We start from the raw sequence: 17,079 nt of genomic DNA, 5'->3' as shown, positions 1-17,079 counted from the left end.
CTAGTGTATGGTGAAGCTACACGACTAGAAAGTTCCATAAATCATTTAAAGCATAGCCTTGCTCGTGCTATATAAAAAGTAAACTACTCGGCCGTGCGCCTCGTACTTTATTTTTTATATAGCACTAGCGGCTATGCTTTAACATACGGTACCGCCCAAGCGCAACGTTGCACTCGCTCACACACACAACTTTGCTCGAGATTTTAAAAATTGCTAATTAAGGGGCGTGGCAACTGTTTCACTCACGAGACAACATGACAGCTGTTTCGTTCACAATAATCACGAGCAAAACAGTTGCCACGTCCCTTAATTAGTGATTTTTAAAGTCTGAAGCAAAGTTGTGTGTGCAAGCGAGTGCGATGTTGCACTTGGGCGGTACCGTATACATAATGTTTTCAGCAATGTACCACACAATAAAATATGGTAATTCCCTAAACACTAAGCAGTAAGTGTATTAAAGTCATCTTGAAAGAAACTTTTCATTCACGTGGATACACATACGTACACATACGTAAAAACACATAAGATTTCCTCAAAACAGTTTCAGGAAATCAAGTATGCACCTAAAGCTGGTTGCAGATGTGCCTAATTAATAATGTACTACTGTTGTACGTATGTGGAATGTAACTAACCATTTCCAATCCAGCATATGCCTCATCATAACCAGGTGGATTTCCCATCCATTTGATTACACCACAGTCATCAGGGTTACCAAGATGTACAATATTATTTAATTCAAACTTAGCAATGGAGATACCTACAGTAAGTATTGCAAATAATTATACTTTTATACCCAAAAAACAACAAAAAACAAAAAATTGATAGGGCCTTATCCTGGGAGTTGACATCAATGACATGAACTAATTTGCTTATAACTGAGCATATCAGCAGGGCTGACTGCATAGTTGCATTTGAAATAATAAACATCATGTTGCTCTGTCTAATTCAGTTAAACGCTTAATTGTGATCAGATCTGAAAGAAACCCATATGTTAGCACATTTTTCAAATTCCATTAGTGCTGCCATGATATATCGATAATATAAATGTAACAAGGTGCTGATATAGATAATCAGTTATACTGAAGTATCATGATGATGTGGGGGAGGCCAGACATTATAGGTATTTGGCATTTAATTAAGTTATGTGTCGATGGTTTAGAGCTAGATACATGCCAACCCCAAAGTAAACTGTGAGGTTTTAAGGGTTCAAGGGACAAACCACATAACTACATGCGGTTGTTACATCATAATTTGGTAATATTACGCATACTCAAAGTATCCCTGTTAGGCGGCCATGTTTTGCACCAAAGAAATTGGCCAAGAAACAGCCTTTTTCATTTGAAAACCATCACGAAAATGATCATCTGGGTGCCCAAGAGTAACAATAGAATGAATTAGCCTGAAAGTAAATGTTAGTTTTGAAGACACATGCAAACACAAGCTGGTATGTAGTCAACACACATTCTTCCTGTGTTTTCTCAAGTGATAGTGTATGCTGGTAAGTTATATTTGTAATTGTACACCTGTTTTTAGGTAGTGATGATGTTCCAGCTGGATTTATCACCCAATACAAGACACTGACTGTGCTTTATGTTACCCATTGAAGAGTAAGCTTGGCGACTCCACAAGCAACAGGAAGGTGTTCCAGTGTGTACAGAAAAGGAACAAGAGCTTTTCTTTTGTTCAGAACTTCATTTACAACTTGTTATTTGATAAGTTGGCATTTGTGGTTTATCAAACAGTACGGTAGTACTGTTTAAATAGGAATCCCCCGAAATGACGCGCACCGCCAAAAATATCGCCTTTTAAAAACTAGCTTAGAAACTTCTTATGCGACGAAAATCACCTTTACTGAATAGTATTAGTTCATCTAGCATCAAATGTAGCGTTAAAAACAAGAAAACGCTTACTGGCGGCCGGATATAGAATTTTTTAAAAACCATCAAAACTCAAAATTTCGTCTCACTCACTCACTCACTCACTCACTCACTCACTCACTCACTCACTCACTCACTCACTCACTCACTCACTCACTCACTCACTCACTCACTCACTCACTCACTCACTCACTCACTCACTCACTCACTCACTCACTCACTCACTCACTCACTCACTCACTCACCAGTCGGAAGCCTAGAGCCCAAAGGAAGCAGCGCACGGTCACCATTTTACACCACCACCAACAAACTCACCGATGGGATGTGCCTTTTGGAGTTCCGATGAGTGTACGCCCTGTGCGCCTTGTCTTTTCTTTTATCTTCAGTCAGGCTGCTTGTCTTCTTCTTCATCCAACGAAACCATATCGAGGCGTTAATTTTCCATATTAACACTTTCTTTAAGCAGCATAATATATTAATGCTTTACAGCACAAGTGCTGAAGGTCTTCCTACAGCCTGCTCAAAGACTTTAGCTACATAAGGTGTGTTTCAAAGTTGGAGAAAGGAGAAAAAATCCATGACTGGACCTAGGTACCTCGAACCTACAGCCATTCGATTTACGCTCAAACGCTTACAGGAGTCTACCAGGTGGTCAGGATGCTTTCTCCTTGTTATTTTCATGTAATTATATCCATAGGAATTCTAGAGAGTAACTCATTATCTCTAAGTACCCCAAGTAGAACCAAATGGACACTAGTTTATTTATTAATGCTTTACAGCAGACGCCACACTAAATTATTTAAGGCACTTAGACTACGCAACTGTACGGAGGTACCGTTACTCCATGATAGATCACAACATCATGCCCATTCTTTATTCTACGTATTATCAATCTATCGATCGAGACCATGATGACCATGCCCATTTTACGCTAGCTGTATTTGTGACCACACACCTTCAAGTTGGTATAGGCTGATTCGAGCTCGGATTCGAGATTCTCTTATCTAATACTATATGAATCGATCGAAACCACAATGACCACACCCCTTTTAGGCAAGCACACATCTTTGCAGGCTGACTAGAGATATTCTAATACAGTAGTCACCCTAATAGAACAGTCACATGTTTATACACAGTAGGGATATTCACTTCTTATTGTTTTACAGTATTTGGACATTACGTACTACTCCGATCCAGCTTGTTTCAGTACTTTTTATTGCAGCATTATACACTGTCCCTAATTTAATTTAAAATTCCAAATTTTTTCTTATACTTGTTTGTGAAGTTTTTTTGCAAGCTCATGACCACCAAATATCTGCTGAGTTACTCACAGCACTATTATACTAGATTATGACTCATACAATAACAACTGATCAGTGGGCGTGGCTCTACATAAGCCTGCAGATAATAATGGACATGGATTCGTGCATACCTATGGACTGATGAATAGGTGTGGCTACCATATGTCTACAGACAGTAATTTACGTAAGTGGGCGTAGATTCCTCCATACCTACACACTGATGAATGGACGTGGCTACCATATGTCTACAGAATGTAAGTTACGTAAGTGGGCATGGCTCATAAAAGAAGCAGAGCTACGCTATGACGTGTAGTAGCATGTTCACGTTTAATTTAGCATGTGGGGTCAGACCCGAATAATCTGTAAAGTAGGACCTGGATGACCCGACTCGGTTTAACATTGTTACTAAATAAACTATATTTCACCGCAAGTTGCTCTCTCTGATCGATATCAACAGTGAGTCACGTACGCGTGTTTTTGGTGCAACCAGCGACCATGTGTATCGAATAGTTTGATGCAATACACACTGGTATGGAAGCCGTACTGTAGTCTATTAACACTCAGCGGTAGAACCTTGACTGATGGCCATGGTAAAGAAGGATAAAAGGTAAGACAATAGCGCAAGCATTGTATGCTTATCAATATACCAAAGGTTTTTTCTTAAGCGAACTAGAAATGTTTCTGTGAAAAAATTAGGGCTGTAGCTGTAGCCACTTTTCCGCTACGCTTGATTGAAGGCGTCAGGCAGGCAGGCAGGCAGGCAGGCAGGCAGGCAGGCAGGCAGGCAGGCAGGCAGGCAGGCAGGCAGGCAGGCAGGCAGGCAGGCAGGCAGGCAGGCAGGCAGGCAGGCAGGCAGGCAGGCAGGCAGGCAGGCAGGCAGGCAGGCAGGCAGGCAGGCAGGCAGGCAGGCAGGCAGGCAGGCAGGCAGGCAGGCAGGCAGGCAGGCAGGCAGGCAGGCAGGCAGGCAGGCAGGCAGGCAGGCAGGCAGTAGAAAATTCTGTTGAATATTTTTTTTTCTAAATTCTATAACAACCTGATGCAAACGTTTCGGGTCGATCTGAAGACACTTTTGGGCTTGGTTTTACCCAACCAATACTGTCATGTCGTTGTGAGGAAAAATCGTGGCAGGTTTTTGGGTTATATTATATCACGGATCGCCCCCACACCTTCGATGTCCCTAATATATGTGACCAAATTTTGGAAAACCATCGATATACGCACAACAGCACTTTTGTAATAAAACGCATTTAAAAACTATGGATAAAAAACACAAGCTTCAGAAAAAAAATTATGCAAGTTTTTATCGTTTTGCTGGTGGGCGAATTAAGCCGCCAATGGATAAATCCTGGGCATCATTGTGTTCGCCTGTCCATAGGGAGTACAAACATCTTTGTGTCATCACCATACATGAAAAGATTTAAAAGTTACAGACGTTTGTTTACGTTGTGGTGACGAAAGAATTTACCGACGATCGTTTTTCAGTGCACTTGCCTTCCTTCTCGAACAAAGAAGCATGCCTGGGGAAACAAACTATACATTGGTGGGTGCACAAATTCATGGCGAACACAACGAGCCAAGATTCAATTCCGTACGTCATTGTATCAGTATGTTATGATGGTTTATGTAAGCGCCTGTAGATTCTTTTCTCGATAGCTTCTGTACATATCAAATTATTTGCTCGTCCGGCTGTCTAGTGCTGTATTTCCAACGCTGCTTAACTTAGGAAGCTGAAACTTGGCTAGTCCATTCCTCTGTCCCTGTAGAAAACCAAGAACAAATAAAATGCATTTTGAAAATTGTGCGGATATCGACGGTTTTCTAAAATTAGGTCACATATAGTACTGTCGTACTGTATGATAGCTCAGTGGGAAATCCTACTTTGCATGGCATTGAATACAAAATAATTTTTATACCATGGATTTTCCACTGAGCTATACTGTAATAGCTACCATTGTTCATCTCTTGTTTCACTACTTTTTATCGCTTGGATTCTTACTTCATTTTTAAATTTATAATTTTTAATATGTTAGTTAGAATTTGTTGTAATAACTGGTCGGCGTGTGCAAGTTCTACACTGCATTGTAAAAGGTGATATTCTGGAATACACAATAGTCGGATCTCTATCTAACTTTTGGTGGGCCATCAGTGATAAATTTGAAAACTTTTACCGCATGGAATTATAATTGTTGTGATCCAGCATGAAGTTACAAGGCCCAGAAGTCAAAGTTCCCTCGCGAGTACTCACTCTTTGTTTTATAACTCAAGAAAGAAGAAGTGTAAAGACAAATCCATGTGCTAAGTTTCCACAAGTTTATTGAAGAAACTTCAGAATTTGATGCCTGTGCAGGCAGCCAGTATCTCGGAATAAGAAAAATGTATGGATTAGCTTTGAGGGACTATTAACGCGTGAATAAAACAAGGTACAATCTTATACTTTGGTCTCTGTATAGTAAAAAGTTAGGTAAATCTTTGAAGCAGTAGTTTAGATTCCTTTAGCTTCCTTTGTGCCTTATCAAAGGTAAAAAGAACAGCATTTGTGTGGCTTCAAAAAGGGGCTAGCACCCTTAACAGAGCCGGAAAATAAAATTGGGAAATCGGACAATTTCCGACCATTATTAGCAAATGTCTGATCATTTGTTACATTGTGCGGACATAATGTCTGAACCATTAAAAATGCTAGTTAACCATGCCAAAAAACAACTTACTTTAAGTGGTATTACAAGGAAAGCCTTCCACTTGTGGGTATGGATTGCTGTGAATCACTCGTTGCAAATCAATCAAAGTTGGACCGGGTGTGAGACAATTCTATGAGCAGTTGAGCAAGTGCCAAGTTTTACGTACAAAAAATTTCCCTCGTGGTGCCAAAAGTCATTTGTGCGCAATCTTTTGTGTTGCTCTTGCATTATTTCTCTGCTTCTGTGTTGAATGAAAGGCTATTCTTAGTGTGACCCATGCTGAAAACTGGGAAATTTAGTAAGTCAATGTTAATTCTTGGCACTAGCAATATGGGTGTGCGGCTAAGGCTGGCTTGCTTAGAGAGCAAGACTAGCTGGCCCACATCTTGTGTACCACTTTAGTGTTAGCTAACTATTATCTCTTGTAGATTAGCAGTCTGCTCTGCGGCACTTTAGTTGGCGGAGCATACTCAAGAGAAGTTGTAGCAGACAAGTACATCAAAATGTGATGTGGTAGTACTTGATGGTGATGAAGAGGAATATGATTCTGGTGATGAAGATATGTATAAGGAAGATAAGGAGCTAGACAAGTTTATACTAGATTACTGGGATGATTGTGTGTTTTGTATTTTATTGGTTTTGTGGTTTATTTAATTTTTTGCCACTTGCCTGTTACTTTATAGTTATCACTTATTTCAGTACCTCGGTGATGTCAGACCAAAAGTTGAACATCTGAACACTTTGGCATATGTTCAGACATATTATCAGAACAGTTTATAATTGTAATTTCGGGCTCTGCCTTAAGGTTAGTGCCAGCCACTTATCTCAACTGTATAGCAGTAGTAAAATGCATCTAAAGCCTGGTAAACATGAGCAGCTTTTATTTGTGGTATACATCCACCTTAAATTTTAGCTTACAACGAGAAATACGTATGTACATGTTTGCCTTGCAAATATTACAGTTAGTTCTATATTGTGTAGGGCTGTGAACCTGATCATAAAATCAAAACTGATTAACTGGAAGGCAGTTAACCGGTTAACTGGATTTTTGTTTACATGTACTTCATGTACCACTGATATTGTGTATTTTAATGTTACTTTACAGTTTACACACAGGTACTGCGAACTACCCTCAGGATATTTTAATAATGATTGTTTATAAAATGATCTGTATAGAGGACACACACAATCATGTTGTATGTGTGATTTTTAAAATTAAAAAGTGTCAACTTGTAATAAAAGTATGTTAGTTGGCTCGTTTATATGGTAAATCTTGTAGAGGTGGAAGATTTTCATGCTAGAAAACAAGTTTTTCGACATTTTATGGATCGAGAGCAGATCTCTTAGCTGTGACAACATTGCCAGCACTGCTGAATAGCCGTTCAGACAGGACAGAGGTTGCTACCACTCCTATAGGCCATGTGTGACAACTTAGGGTAGGAGTGCTCATGATACTTCCACCACTCCAAGGGCTTGCCTTTCAACTCCAACAGTGGCTCTGATTTATAACAGCTTAACTTAGCCTGCACAAGTTCATTAAATGAAACTGTGACAGAGTTATCTAAGTAAGTGGTTGTTGGAAAAGGTGTCACCCAACAGTTTCTCCAACATACACTTCTTCCTAATAGGTTCACCACTAGTCCCACTGCTGGTCTGCTCCTGGTCTGCCTGTACCTGCCAGTGGTTCTGTATCTTCCAACACTGGTTCTTCACTAACAATCGAGGAAAAAGGAGAACATTCAATGATGATTTCATTTACCAGATCATCAACTGTATTGGTCTGTTCCTCTTCTGTCAGATGTACTAGTGATTTCACTCTAGGGTCAAGCAGTGGTGCCTTGTTTAACAACATGCACACTTCATCATCCTGGTACTGTACCTTGTTGGCAATGACATTTTTAACTCGGTGTATTGCCATAGATATCATTTTTCTCTAAAGTAGTAAGGATTTTATGGAGCACAGGACCAAGGATTAATACTGTAGGGTATCAACTAGCACTCAGGTATGTTGTGGCATTCTTGAATGGTTCCAAAACCTTAGATAAATTTTATAAAAGCCTCCACTCTGCAGGAGAATGCTCCAAAGGTAACAGATCTCTGTGCTGATGAAGCACAGCAGAAATTACGGTCTGCTGTTCACACAACCTCTCAATCATGTCATACATAGAGTTCCATGTGTTTATCAAGCCCTAGTAGTTGTTGTTTTTACTCCAACTCTTCATAGTGGAGACGAGATCTGTTGAAGTGTTCTACCACCTTCTTTGCTCGGTTTAAAGCAGTCTGGAATTACAAATGCCTTTTGCACTGACAGGTTGAGTGTGTGGCCTGCACAAGGTAAGTGCAATTTGTCAAGATCTTCCTTTACTGATTTCTCAACATCACTTCCATTGTCTGTCACAAAAGCCACAACATCATCCAAATGAACACACCACTCCGTAAATCCACTAGTGATCCCCTCACTAATGTTTGTGTGATCGTGTACGCCAAGCATGTGATAGCAATGCAGCTGGCTGCTGTGCATTAAAAACTGATCTGTAATGAAATGTGTTGTCAGTGAGAAGTATCCATCCCCAGCTCTTGATGTCCACATGTCTGTAGTGAGCATTACACACCGCTGGCCACTGAGAAATCCACGTACTGTATGCTTTAATTCACAATACTTTCTGTCCACTCCATTCATAACAGTTCTTCGACAAGGTACACTGTATCGTGGCTCTGCTTTCTCCACTAGATTAAGAAACACTTGGCCATCAACCACACTTACCGGTCTAAGATCTTGAGCGATGAACTCCAGTAATACATCCGTCAATTCCATTGCATGAGAGGTATCCATCGTCATTTGCCCTGTATCTTCACTCCCATACAATTCTTCATACTGGGCTCGATGATTGGTCCACAAATGGTTCTTCAGGTTCGTTGTTCCACCACCATGAGCTACTTTCTGAGAGCACAGCTTACAAATTACACGTCTGTCTTTCTGAACTGTCTCATTGCTACTCCTTTCAACGCCAAAATACTTCCACACCACTGACTCTAGGCGCTTTGAGTACAAAACAATATCAACATCCAGACCAGTTTCCAGATCCGTATAGTCCAAGAGGTGGCACGTGCACTTAAAAACCGGTTAAGCTAATTTTAAACTGGTTACCTTTAAATTATAAATTAACTAGTTTAGAAAACCGGTTCACAGGCCTAATATTGTGATATATGTTCATATCATGATATAAACCTTGGTGATATATGATATAGAGTTTCTCTATAACGTGGCAGCACTAAATTCCATTTTGTTACATTGCTTTTGCGTATGTACCTAGATAAGTACGTTATGTAAGTACTTTAATAGAGCAATCAAAACTACAGCTTTATAATAGTCTGCCGGCAAAACTTTTCCCCAACTTTTATTTTAAAGCATTGGATTTACAACTAATAGTAGCATAAAATTTTATGTATCTCAGAGCCATTTCTAGGGGGATGCATACACCTTATTCCATTATCTTTTCAGAAACCCCCTTTTCAAAATTCTAGATCCGCCACTGAACTCCAAAAGTTATTGGCATACGTACTACGCTGAAACTTTGGCAGAACATAAACTTGGCCAAGTAGAATATAAATATTTAAATTTTTTTAATGTGTGATTGTATTGGGTTTTTGCAGATCTGGTCACAGAAAATTAATGAATTAAAAAACATGCAGAATTACAATTACTTAAACAATTACAAATTGCTGTATGTTACAAAACAAAAACAAACTAAGCATTTGGTTGGTTGAATGAATGCTTAGCAAGACATAATTTTAGCAAAGCAAGTTAGAATTAGCACAACATTCTTGATAATAGCCCGATCTGTGTACGTACATATATACTCATGATACATACATACATGTAGACCACAAACCAATTTTATAACTTTTATAGATTTTTGTACAAGCGATAAAACAACAACTGTTTTCCACATTTTATTGTGGTGTACACTAAAAGGACAGCAAATGAAAGATATGGTCACCAGACACAATTTCCATAATGACAATATTCCTGAATAATACTGCTCGATAGTCTACTTCACTTTCCTAACCCAAAGGTAAGCAGGTAAATTCTTAGTAGAAAATTTCTGTACATAATAGCAGCAGCATTAATTCAAGGGTAGCATTTATGCTTTTTACATATGGCCTCTATTCAATTGAATTAGTGCCATTTGACCAAATAAATATGCATACATATGTATCAATTTTAAGTACAACATGTAACCCATTTGTGTGTTGCACAGGTGCCTTGGCTTTACAGCACAGTACAGCAGCATACACATTGATAAGCTACTCATACCAGGTAACAGCATTACACAATTAGAGACAATTTCTTTGTACATACATACAGTACATTACAACTCACTATACGCACAGTACATATTACCACATGCAAAGCACGTAGCACATGCAGACAAATTAACTAACGATTAGGCTGTGTAGGCTTTTCACCAAGGAGGTGGAGCTGTGACAGTGGTGCAAATATTCCTTTACCAGGTTGTGTATGATAATGTTGAGTAGTGTCCCACCATCCATCAGTAGAATTCTTGACATCATCAAACTGAAGATCAAGAAGGAAAATAGTGATATACGGTACCTTATTTACTAAACTGTGTACATTATTGCATATAAACAGCACTTACATTATAAAGCTGCAAGTTCATGACCAGATTATTTAAGTACCAGATTAGACAGGTTTCACTGAGTTTGGTTATTCTATAATATCTTTAGTCAGTATGTGTTCACCTGAGTCCCTGCTAAATACAGTGATTATCAAAGAGGTAAACATACGTTTACTCCCATTGGTTTTGTACTGGAACAAGTATGTTTTCGTGATGTAAACATGTTTGTGTGCCTAAATTGTCTACACTAAATGTATATTTTAAAGCCTCATCACTTATTTGTTCTAGCCCGTATTAAAGTACTTTTTTGATAAACAATTCTATTGATAAACAGTTCTGGCAAGGTCAAAGAGCTTCTAAATGTTTGGGGAGATGGCTCATGTATCAAGAGTTATTTACCCAATTTGCCACACTATTTTAGAGTTACAGATATTCCAGCTACGTATACTACCCAATGTGGTTGGATAACCATGAAATTATGTATGATATACGTGCACATTATATCAGTGATAGACCACAAATAAAGTGCTATAATGTGGTACATGTACAACTGACCATTTCCAATCCACCATACTGTTCATCACAACCAAGTGGAATTCCTATCCACTTGACCACACCACATTGTTCAGGGTTACCAAGATGTACCACACTGCCAGATTCAATCTTTAAGGAAGTAGTGACATTGCCTGTAGTAAAATACATATGCACTGAAGTTACTAACAAACTCCATCCATTAAAGAAAAGCAATGTTTTAAAAAAGGAAAAAGAGGAAAGCCAAACTAGTTAGTATATTGTACGAAAAATCACATCATCACATGTATGTATGTATGTATGGAAGTAGTCTGCCTTGAAAATAACACATACAAGAAGGCAGGGAAATGGTAGTAAGAGACTATCATAATAGTACAAACTACAATAACCTTCTTCCTCTATAACAAAGCATACTGTAAAAACAATGCTTTTAGCCACATACCGCACCAGAAGACATTACCTGACCATTCAAAAAATTTCATCATGAGATGGCTACACTATCTGGCCTTTGTCTAATATTATTAGTCGGCATTTAAAAGTCCATACTACTTTTCGCTAGACTGGTTTGGTTTCCCTTACAAAATTACAAAACAAGTTGATGTTATGCTACTTTTAAAAACCAGGCGCCCATGCAGTTATTACTATCCCATTCTAGACAATTAATCAACCAATCATATAATTTAGGCCCCTGGTTAGTTTACATATATGTTATTGCTATCATTAATTCAGCTAGATAATAAATACTGTAATTTAGCATATTCCATAATTCGTGAAATTATTTTGTAATCCAGTAATTACATTGCTATGCATGTTAAACAAGCGTAACTATAACAAACCACTTTAAACAGTAAATTACAAACAGAAGTATCTTCTCAACTGTTTTATAGTGTATCTATCATGCTTTCTCATGCGAATTATCATACACTATGATAGTAGTGTATAGTAGGGACCACAAAGGAGTAGGCATGGCCCACGAAATAATATCACCCAAAAACAGCCTCAATTTTCCCTAACAATGATCAGGCAGTATTGGTTAGGTGAAACTAATAAGCCCAAACAAGCTTTCAGATCGACCTGAAATGCTTTCAACAAGTTGCTATGGAATTGTAAAAATAATCTAATCCAAAACAGCCAAGCTGTAAAAAAAGTGTGCGGCCCTGAGAAAGGCTATGGTGAAAAAAGATGTGAAATCCAAGGTGGCGGCCAAGAAATGGCTGTGATGGTAGATTAATAGTAAAAATTTTAATAACGACAATTCAGGTGAATTTTTGTGCCGCTTGGTCTTGGCAAAAAATTCACCTAAATTGCCGTTATTAAAATTTTTACCATTAATCTACCATCACAGCCATTTCTTGGCCGCCACCTTGGATTTCACATCTTTTTTCACCATAGCCTTTTTGAGGGCCGCACTGTTTTTTTACAGCTTGGCTGTTTTGGATTAGATTTCATTTCTTTTTGTATTTCTATACCCCAAAGCCGGCCATAGCGGCTTTGGGACTTTTTTAACCTGTCTTTTTTTCTTTACCAAAGGAAGAAGAAAAAATGAAGCAGATGTACTTTAACTATTTCTGATTTTATCAGTAAATGTACAAATTATATATATAATACATATATTTATTACAGAACTCTCCATGGTGGTTTCTTTGTAACTGAACGCTCTACAAGGTGACTTCTTGCTGCTCTCTCTACAGGGTGAATTGTTTGCAGCTGAATAATCTACAAGGTAACTTTTTCTAGCTGATCTCTCTATAGGGTGATTTGTTTGTAGCTGAACTATCTACAAGGTAACTTCTTCTAGATGATATCTCTACAGGGTGATTTGTTTGTAGCTGAACTCTCTACATGATGGTTCTTTGTAGCTGAACTCTCTACAAGGTGACTCCTTCTAGCTGATCTTTCTACAGGGTGATTTGTTTGTAGCTGAACTCTCTACAAGGAAACTTCTTCTAGCTGATCTCTCTACAGAGAGATTGTTTGTAGCAAAACTCTCTACAGGTGATTTCTTTGCAGCTGAATTCTCTACATGGTGGTTTCTTTGTAGCTAAACTCTCCACAAGGTAATTTCTTCTAGCTGATCTCTCTACAGGGAGTTTTGTTTGTAGCTGAACTCTCTACAGGTGATTTGTTTGCAGCTGAACTCTCTACATGATGGTTTCTTTGTAGCTGAACTCTCTACAAGGTAACATCTTCTAGCTGATCTTTCTACTAGGTGATTTGTTTGTAGCTGAACTCTCTACAAGGAAACTTCTTCTAGCTGATCTCTCTACAGGGAGATTTGTTTGTAGCTGAACTCTCTACAGGTGATTTGTTTGCAGCTGAACTCTCTACATGATGGTTTCTTTATAGCTGAACTCTCCAAAAGGTAACTTCTTTTAGCTGATATTCTAGCTGATCTCTCTACAGGGAGATTTGTTTGTAGCCAAACTCTCTATAGGTGATTTCTTTGCAGCTGAACTCTCTACATGGTGGTTTCTTTGTAGCTGAACTCTCTACAAGGTAATTTCTTCTAGCTGATCTCTCTACAGGGAGATTTGTTTGTAGCTGAACTCTCTACAGGTGATTTGTTTGCAGCTGATCTCTCTACATGATGGTTTCTTTCGAGCTGAACTCTCCACAAGGTAACTTCTTCTAGCTGATCTTTCTACTGGGTGATTTGTTTGTAGCTGAACTCTCTACAAGGAAACTTCTTCTAGCTGATCTCTCTACAGAGAGATTGTTTGTAGTAAAACTCTCTACAGGTGATTTCTTTGCAGCTGAATTCTCTACATGGTGGTTTCTTTGCAGCTAAACTCTCCACAAGGTAATTTCTTCTAGCTGATCTCTCTACAGGGAGTTTTGTTTGTAGCTGAACTCTTTACAAGGTGACTCCTTCTAGCTGATCTTTCTACAGGGTGATTTGTTTGTAGCTGAACCCTCTACAAGAAAACTTCTTCTAGCTGATCTCTCTACAGAGAGATTTGTTTGTAGCAAAACTCTTTACAGGTGATTTCTTTGCAGCTGAATTCTCTACAAGGTAATTTCTTCTAGCTGATCTCTCTACAGAGAGATTTGTTTGTAGCAAAACTCTTTACAGGTGATTTCTTTGTAGCTGAACTCTCCACAAGGTAATTTCTTCTAGCTGATCTCTCTACAGGGAGTTTTGTTTGTAGCTGAACTCTCTACAGGTGATTTGTTTGCAGCTGAACTCTCTACATGATGGTTTCTTTGTAGCTGAACTCTCTACAAGGTAACTTCTTCTAGCTGATCTTTCTACTAGGTGATTTGTTTGTAGCTAAACTCTCTACAAGGAAACTTCTTCTAGCTGATCTCTCTACAGGGAGATTTGTTTGTAGCTGAACTCTCTACAGGTGATTTGTTTGCAGCTGAACTCTCTACATGATGGTTTCTTTATAGATGAACTCTCCAAAAGGTAACTTCTTTTAGCTGATATTCTAGCTGATCTCTCTACAGGGAGATTTGTTTGTAGCCAAACTCTCTATAGGTGATTTCTTTGCAGCTGAACTCTCTACATGGTGGTTTCTTTGTAGCTGAACTCTCTACAAGGTAATTTCTTCTAGCTGATCTCTCTACAGGGAGATTTGTTTGTAGCTGAACTCTCTACAGGTGATTTGTTTGCAGCTGATCTCTCTACATGATGGTTTCTTTGGAGCTGAACTCTCCACAAGGTAACTTCTTCTAGCTGATCTTTCTACTGGGTGATTTGTTTGTAGCTGAACTCTCTACAAGGAAACTTCTTCTAGCTGATCTTTCTACAGGGAGATTTGTTGGTAGCTGATCTTTCTGCAGGGAGATTTGTTTGTAGCTGAACTCTCTACAGGTGATTTGTTTGCAGCTGAACTCTCTACATGATGGTTTCTTTGTAGCTGAACTCTCCACAAGGTAACTTCTTCTAGCTGATCTTTCTACATGGTGATTTGTTTGTAGCTGAACTCTCTACAAGGAAACTTCTTCTAGCTGATCTCTCTACAAAGAGATTTGTTTGTAGCCAAACTCTCTACAGGTGATTTGTTTGCAGCTGAACTCTCTACATGGTGGTTTCTTTGTAGCTGAACTCTCTAAAAGGTAATTTCTTCTAGCTGATCTCTCTACAGGGAGTTTTGTTTATAGCTGAACTCTCTATAGGTGATTTGTTTGCAGCTGAACTCTCTACATGATGGTTTCTTTGTAGCTGAACTCTCCACAAGGTAACTTCTTCTAGCTGATCTCTCTACAGGGAGATTTGTTTGTAGCTGAACTCTCTACAGGTGATTTGTTTGCAGCTGAACTCTCTACATGATGGTTTCTTTGTAGCTGAACTCTCTACAAGGTAACTTCTTCTAGCTGATCTTTCTACTAGGTGATTTGTTTGTAGATGAACTCTCTACAAGGAAACTTCTTCTAGCTGATCTCTCTAGAGGGAGATTTGTTTGCAGCTGAACTCTCTACATGATGGTTTCTCTGTAGCTGATCTCTCTATAAGGTAACTTCTTTTAGCTGATGTCTCTGCAAGGTCACTAGTTTGTAGCTGAACTCTCTACATGATGGTTTCTTTGTAACTGAAGTCTCTACAAGGTGACTTCTTCTAGCTGATTTTTCTACAGGGTGATTAGTTTGTAGCTGAACTCTCTACAAGGAAACTTCTTCTAGCTGATCTCTCTACAGGGAGATTTGTTTGTAGCTGAACTCTCTACATGATGGTTTCTTTGTAGCTGAACTATCTACAAGGTAATTTCTTCTATTGATCTCTCTACAGGGCGATTTGTTTTGTAACTGAACTCTCTACATGGTAGTTTCTTTGTAGCTGAACTCTACAAGGTGATTTCTTCTAGCTGAACTATCTCTTTCCATAGTTGCATGAACTCCCTACAAGGTAACTTCTTTTAGCTGATCTCTCTACAGGGTAACTTGTTTGTAGCTGATCTCTATACAAGTTACTTGTTTCTTGCTTATCTCTTGAATTCTCTTCATGGTGACTGCTCTATTAGGGTGACTGCTCTATTAGAGTATCTCGATCTCGCACTTGCTGCACCAAGTTGGATTTCGTGTTATAACTCCGTGGCTTTAAGTCTGATTCTTCTACACCATTGAAGAGCCTTTCTAAGATGATTGCTCTATCTATACAGCGATTTTCAAAGCATTACCCCAAGCGGTTTATCTGGTAGGCGTGGCAAGTAGTAGTTTTTTATTAGCTAATCTCAATTGCATAATTGTTACATACTGTTGGTTTTTTCGTGGTATCTTCCTGGTTTTTAGCTCGATTTCTTTTAAACCACAAAAGGTTTGAGGTTCAATAGTTAACCTATTCACCCACCGATTTTCAGGTTCTTCCCATACGCGGTTTACCCTGTAGGCGTGACAACATATTGGTGTTATTTTTCGTGAATAATCGCTCATAACTCTTTTGCTGTTTATCGTATTTCAGCCAAGGTTGGTACAGTGATGCGCCGTTATACCCCCCTTCAGTGTGCCAAATTTCAAGGCAATCGGATATTGCGTTCGCGTTTTATAGCAGTTTTTGTAAGTGTGCGAAAAGAGGAAGAAAAAAAAAAACGAAGAAACTAAGCCAATTTTTGAAGTCGCATATCTCGGGAGCGCTTGAAGCGATTTTGCTCAAATTTGGAATGTGGAGTGCTGAAGGTGGAGGGAATGTCCACAGCAAAAATTGTCTTGTTTCATCAAGGCATCACAGAGCTACGGAGGTGTGAAAATTGCGTTTTCTTTCTTCCTGTCAATACACTCACGGGTGTTGCGCGCCGGCTTCTTGGGCCGCACGACACACTACTGTGTGTCTTGATTTATTTAACGGAGTTTTCTACTGACTGAGTAAGTAAGTAAATAAGTAACTGACTGACTGATGCCTTCAGACAAGCGTAACTCAATAATGGCTAAGGCTACGGGCTTGATTTTTTCACTGTTTGACGTCGCTTCAGCCGGACAGGTGCCTTTTTGGTATACCGCAGTACGTATAATGCATTCTTCATGGACTTACCAGTGTCCTCCTTTGTGTCTCATTCATCTTTGCTGACAGCGAAAAGTGTTGATTTGGCAATAGCATGTGATGGCTTCCCTTCGTAAC

The 17,079-nt window shown here is 38.9% G+C and overlaps 1 protein-coding gene across 1 annotated transcript in view; it reads right to left on the bottom strand.

The window, feature by feature from the left end:
* LOC136264051 (ubiquitin carboxyl-terminal hydrolase CYLD-like) overlaps window positions 1-17,079 on the bottom strand; it is a 167,849-nt gene that overhangs the window by 62,476 nt on the left and 88,294 nt on the right. The window contains exons 12-14 of the mRNA XM_066058733.1: window positions 11,049-11,179; window positions 10,300-10,432; window positions 633-757 (exon numbers count right to left, since the gene is read on the bottom strand). Of these exons, the coding sequence (XP_065914805.1) occupies window positions 633-757; window positions 10,300-10,432; window positions 11,049-11,179 (389 nt within the window). The remainder of the gene's footprint in view (window positions 1-632; window positions 758-10,299; window positions 10,433-11,048; window positions 11,180-17,079) is intronic.

The sequence above is a fragment of the Dysidea avara genome, chromosome 8 (genome assembly GCF_963678975.1).
Source record: "Dysidea avara chromosome 8, odDysAvar1.4, whole genome shotgun sequence".
NCBI lineage: Eukaryota > Metazoa > Porifera > Demospongiae > Dictyoceratida > Dysideidae > Dysidea > Dysidea avara.
Note: the sequence above shows the minus strand (reverse complement) of the source record. Positions and strands in the feature narration are given on the sequence as shown.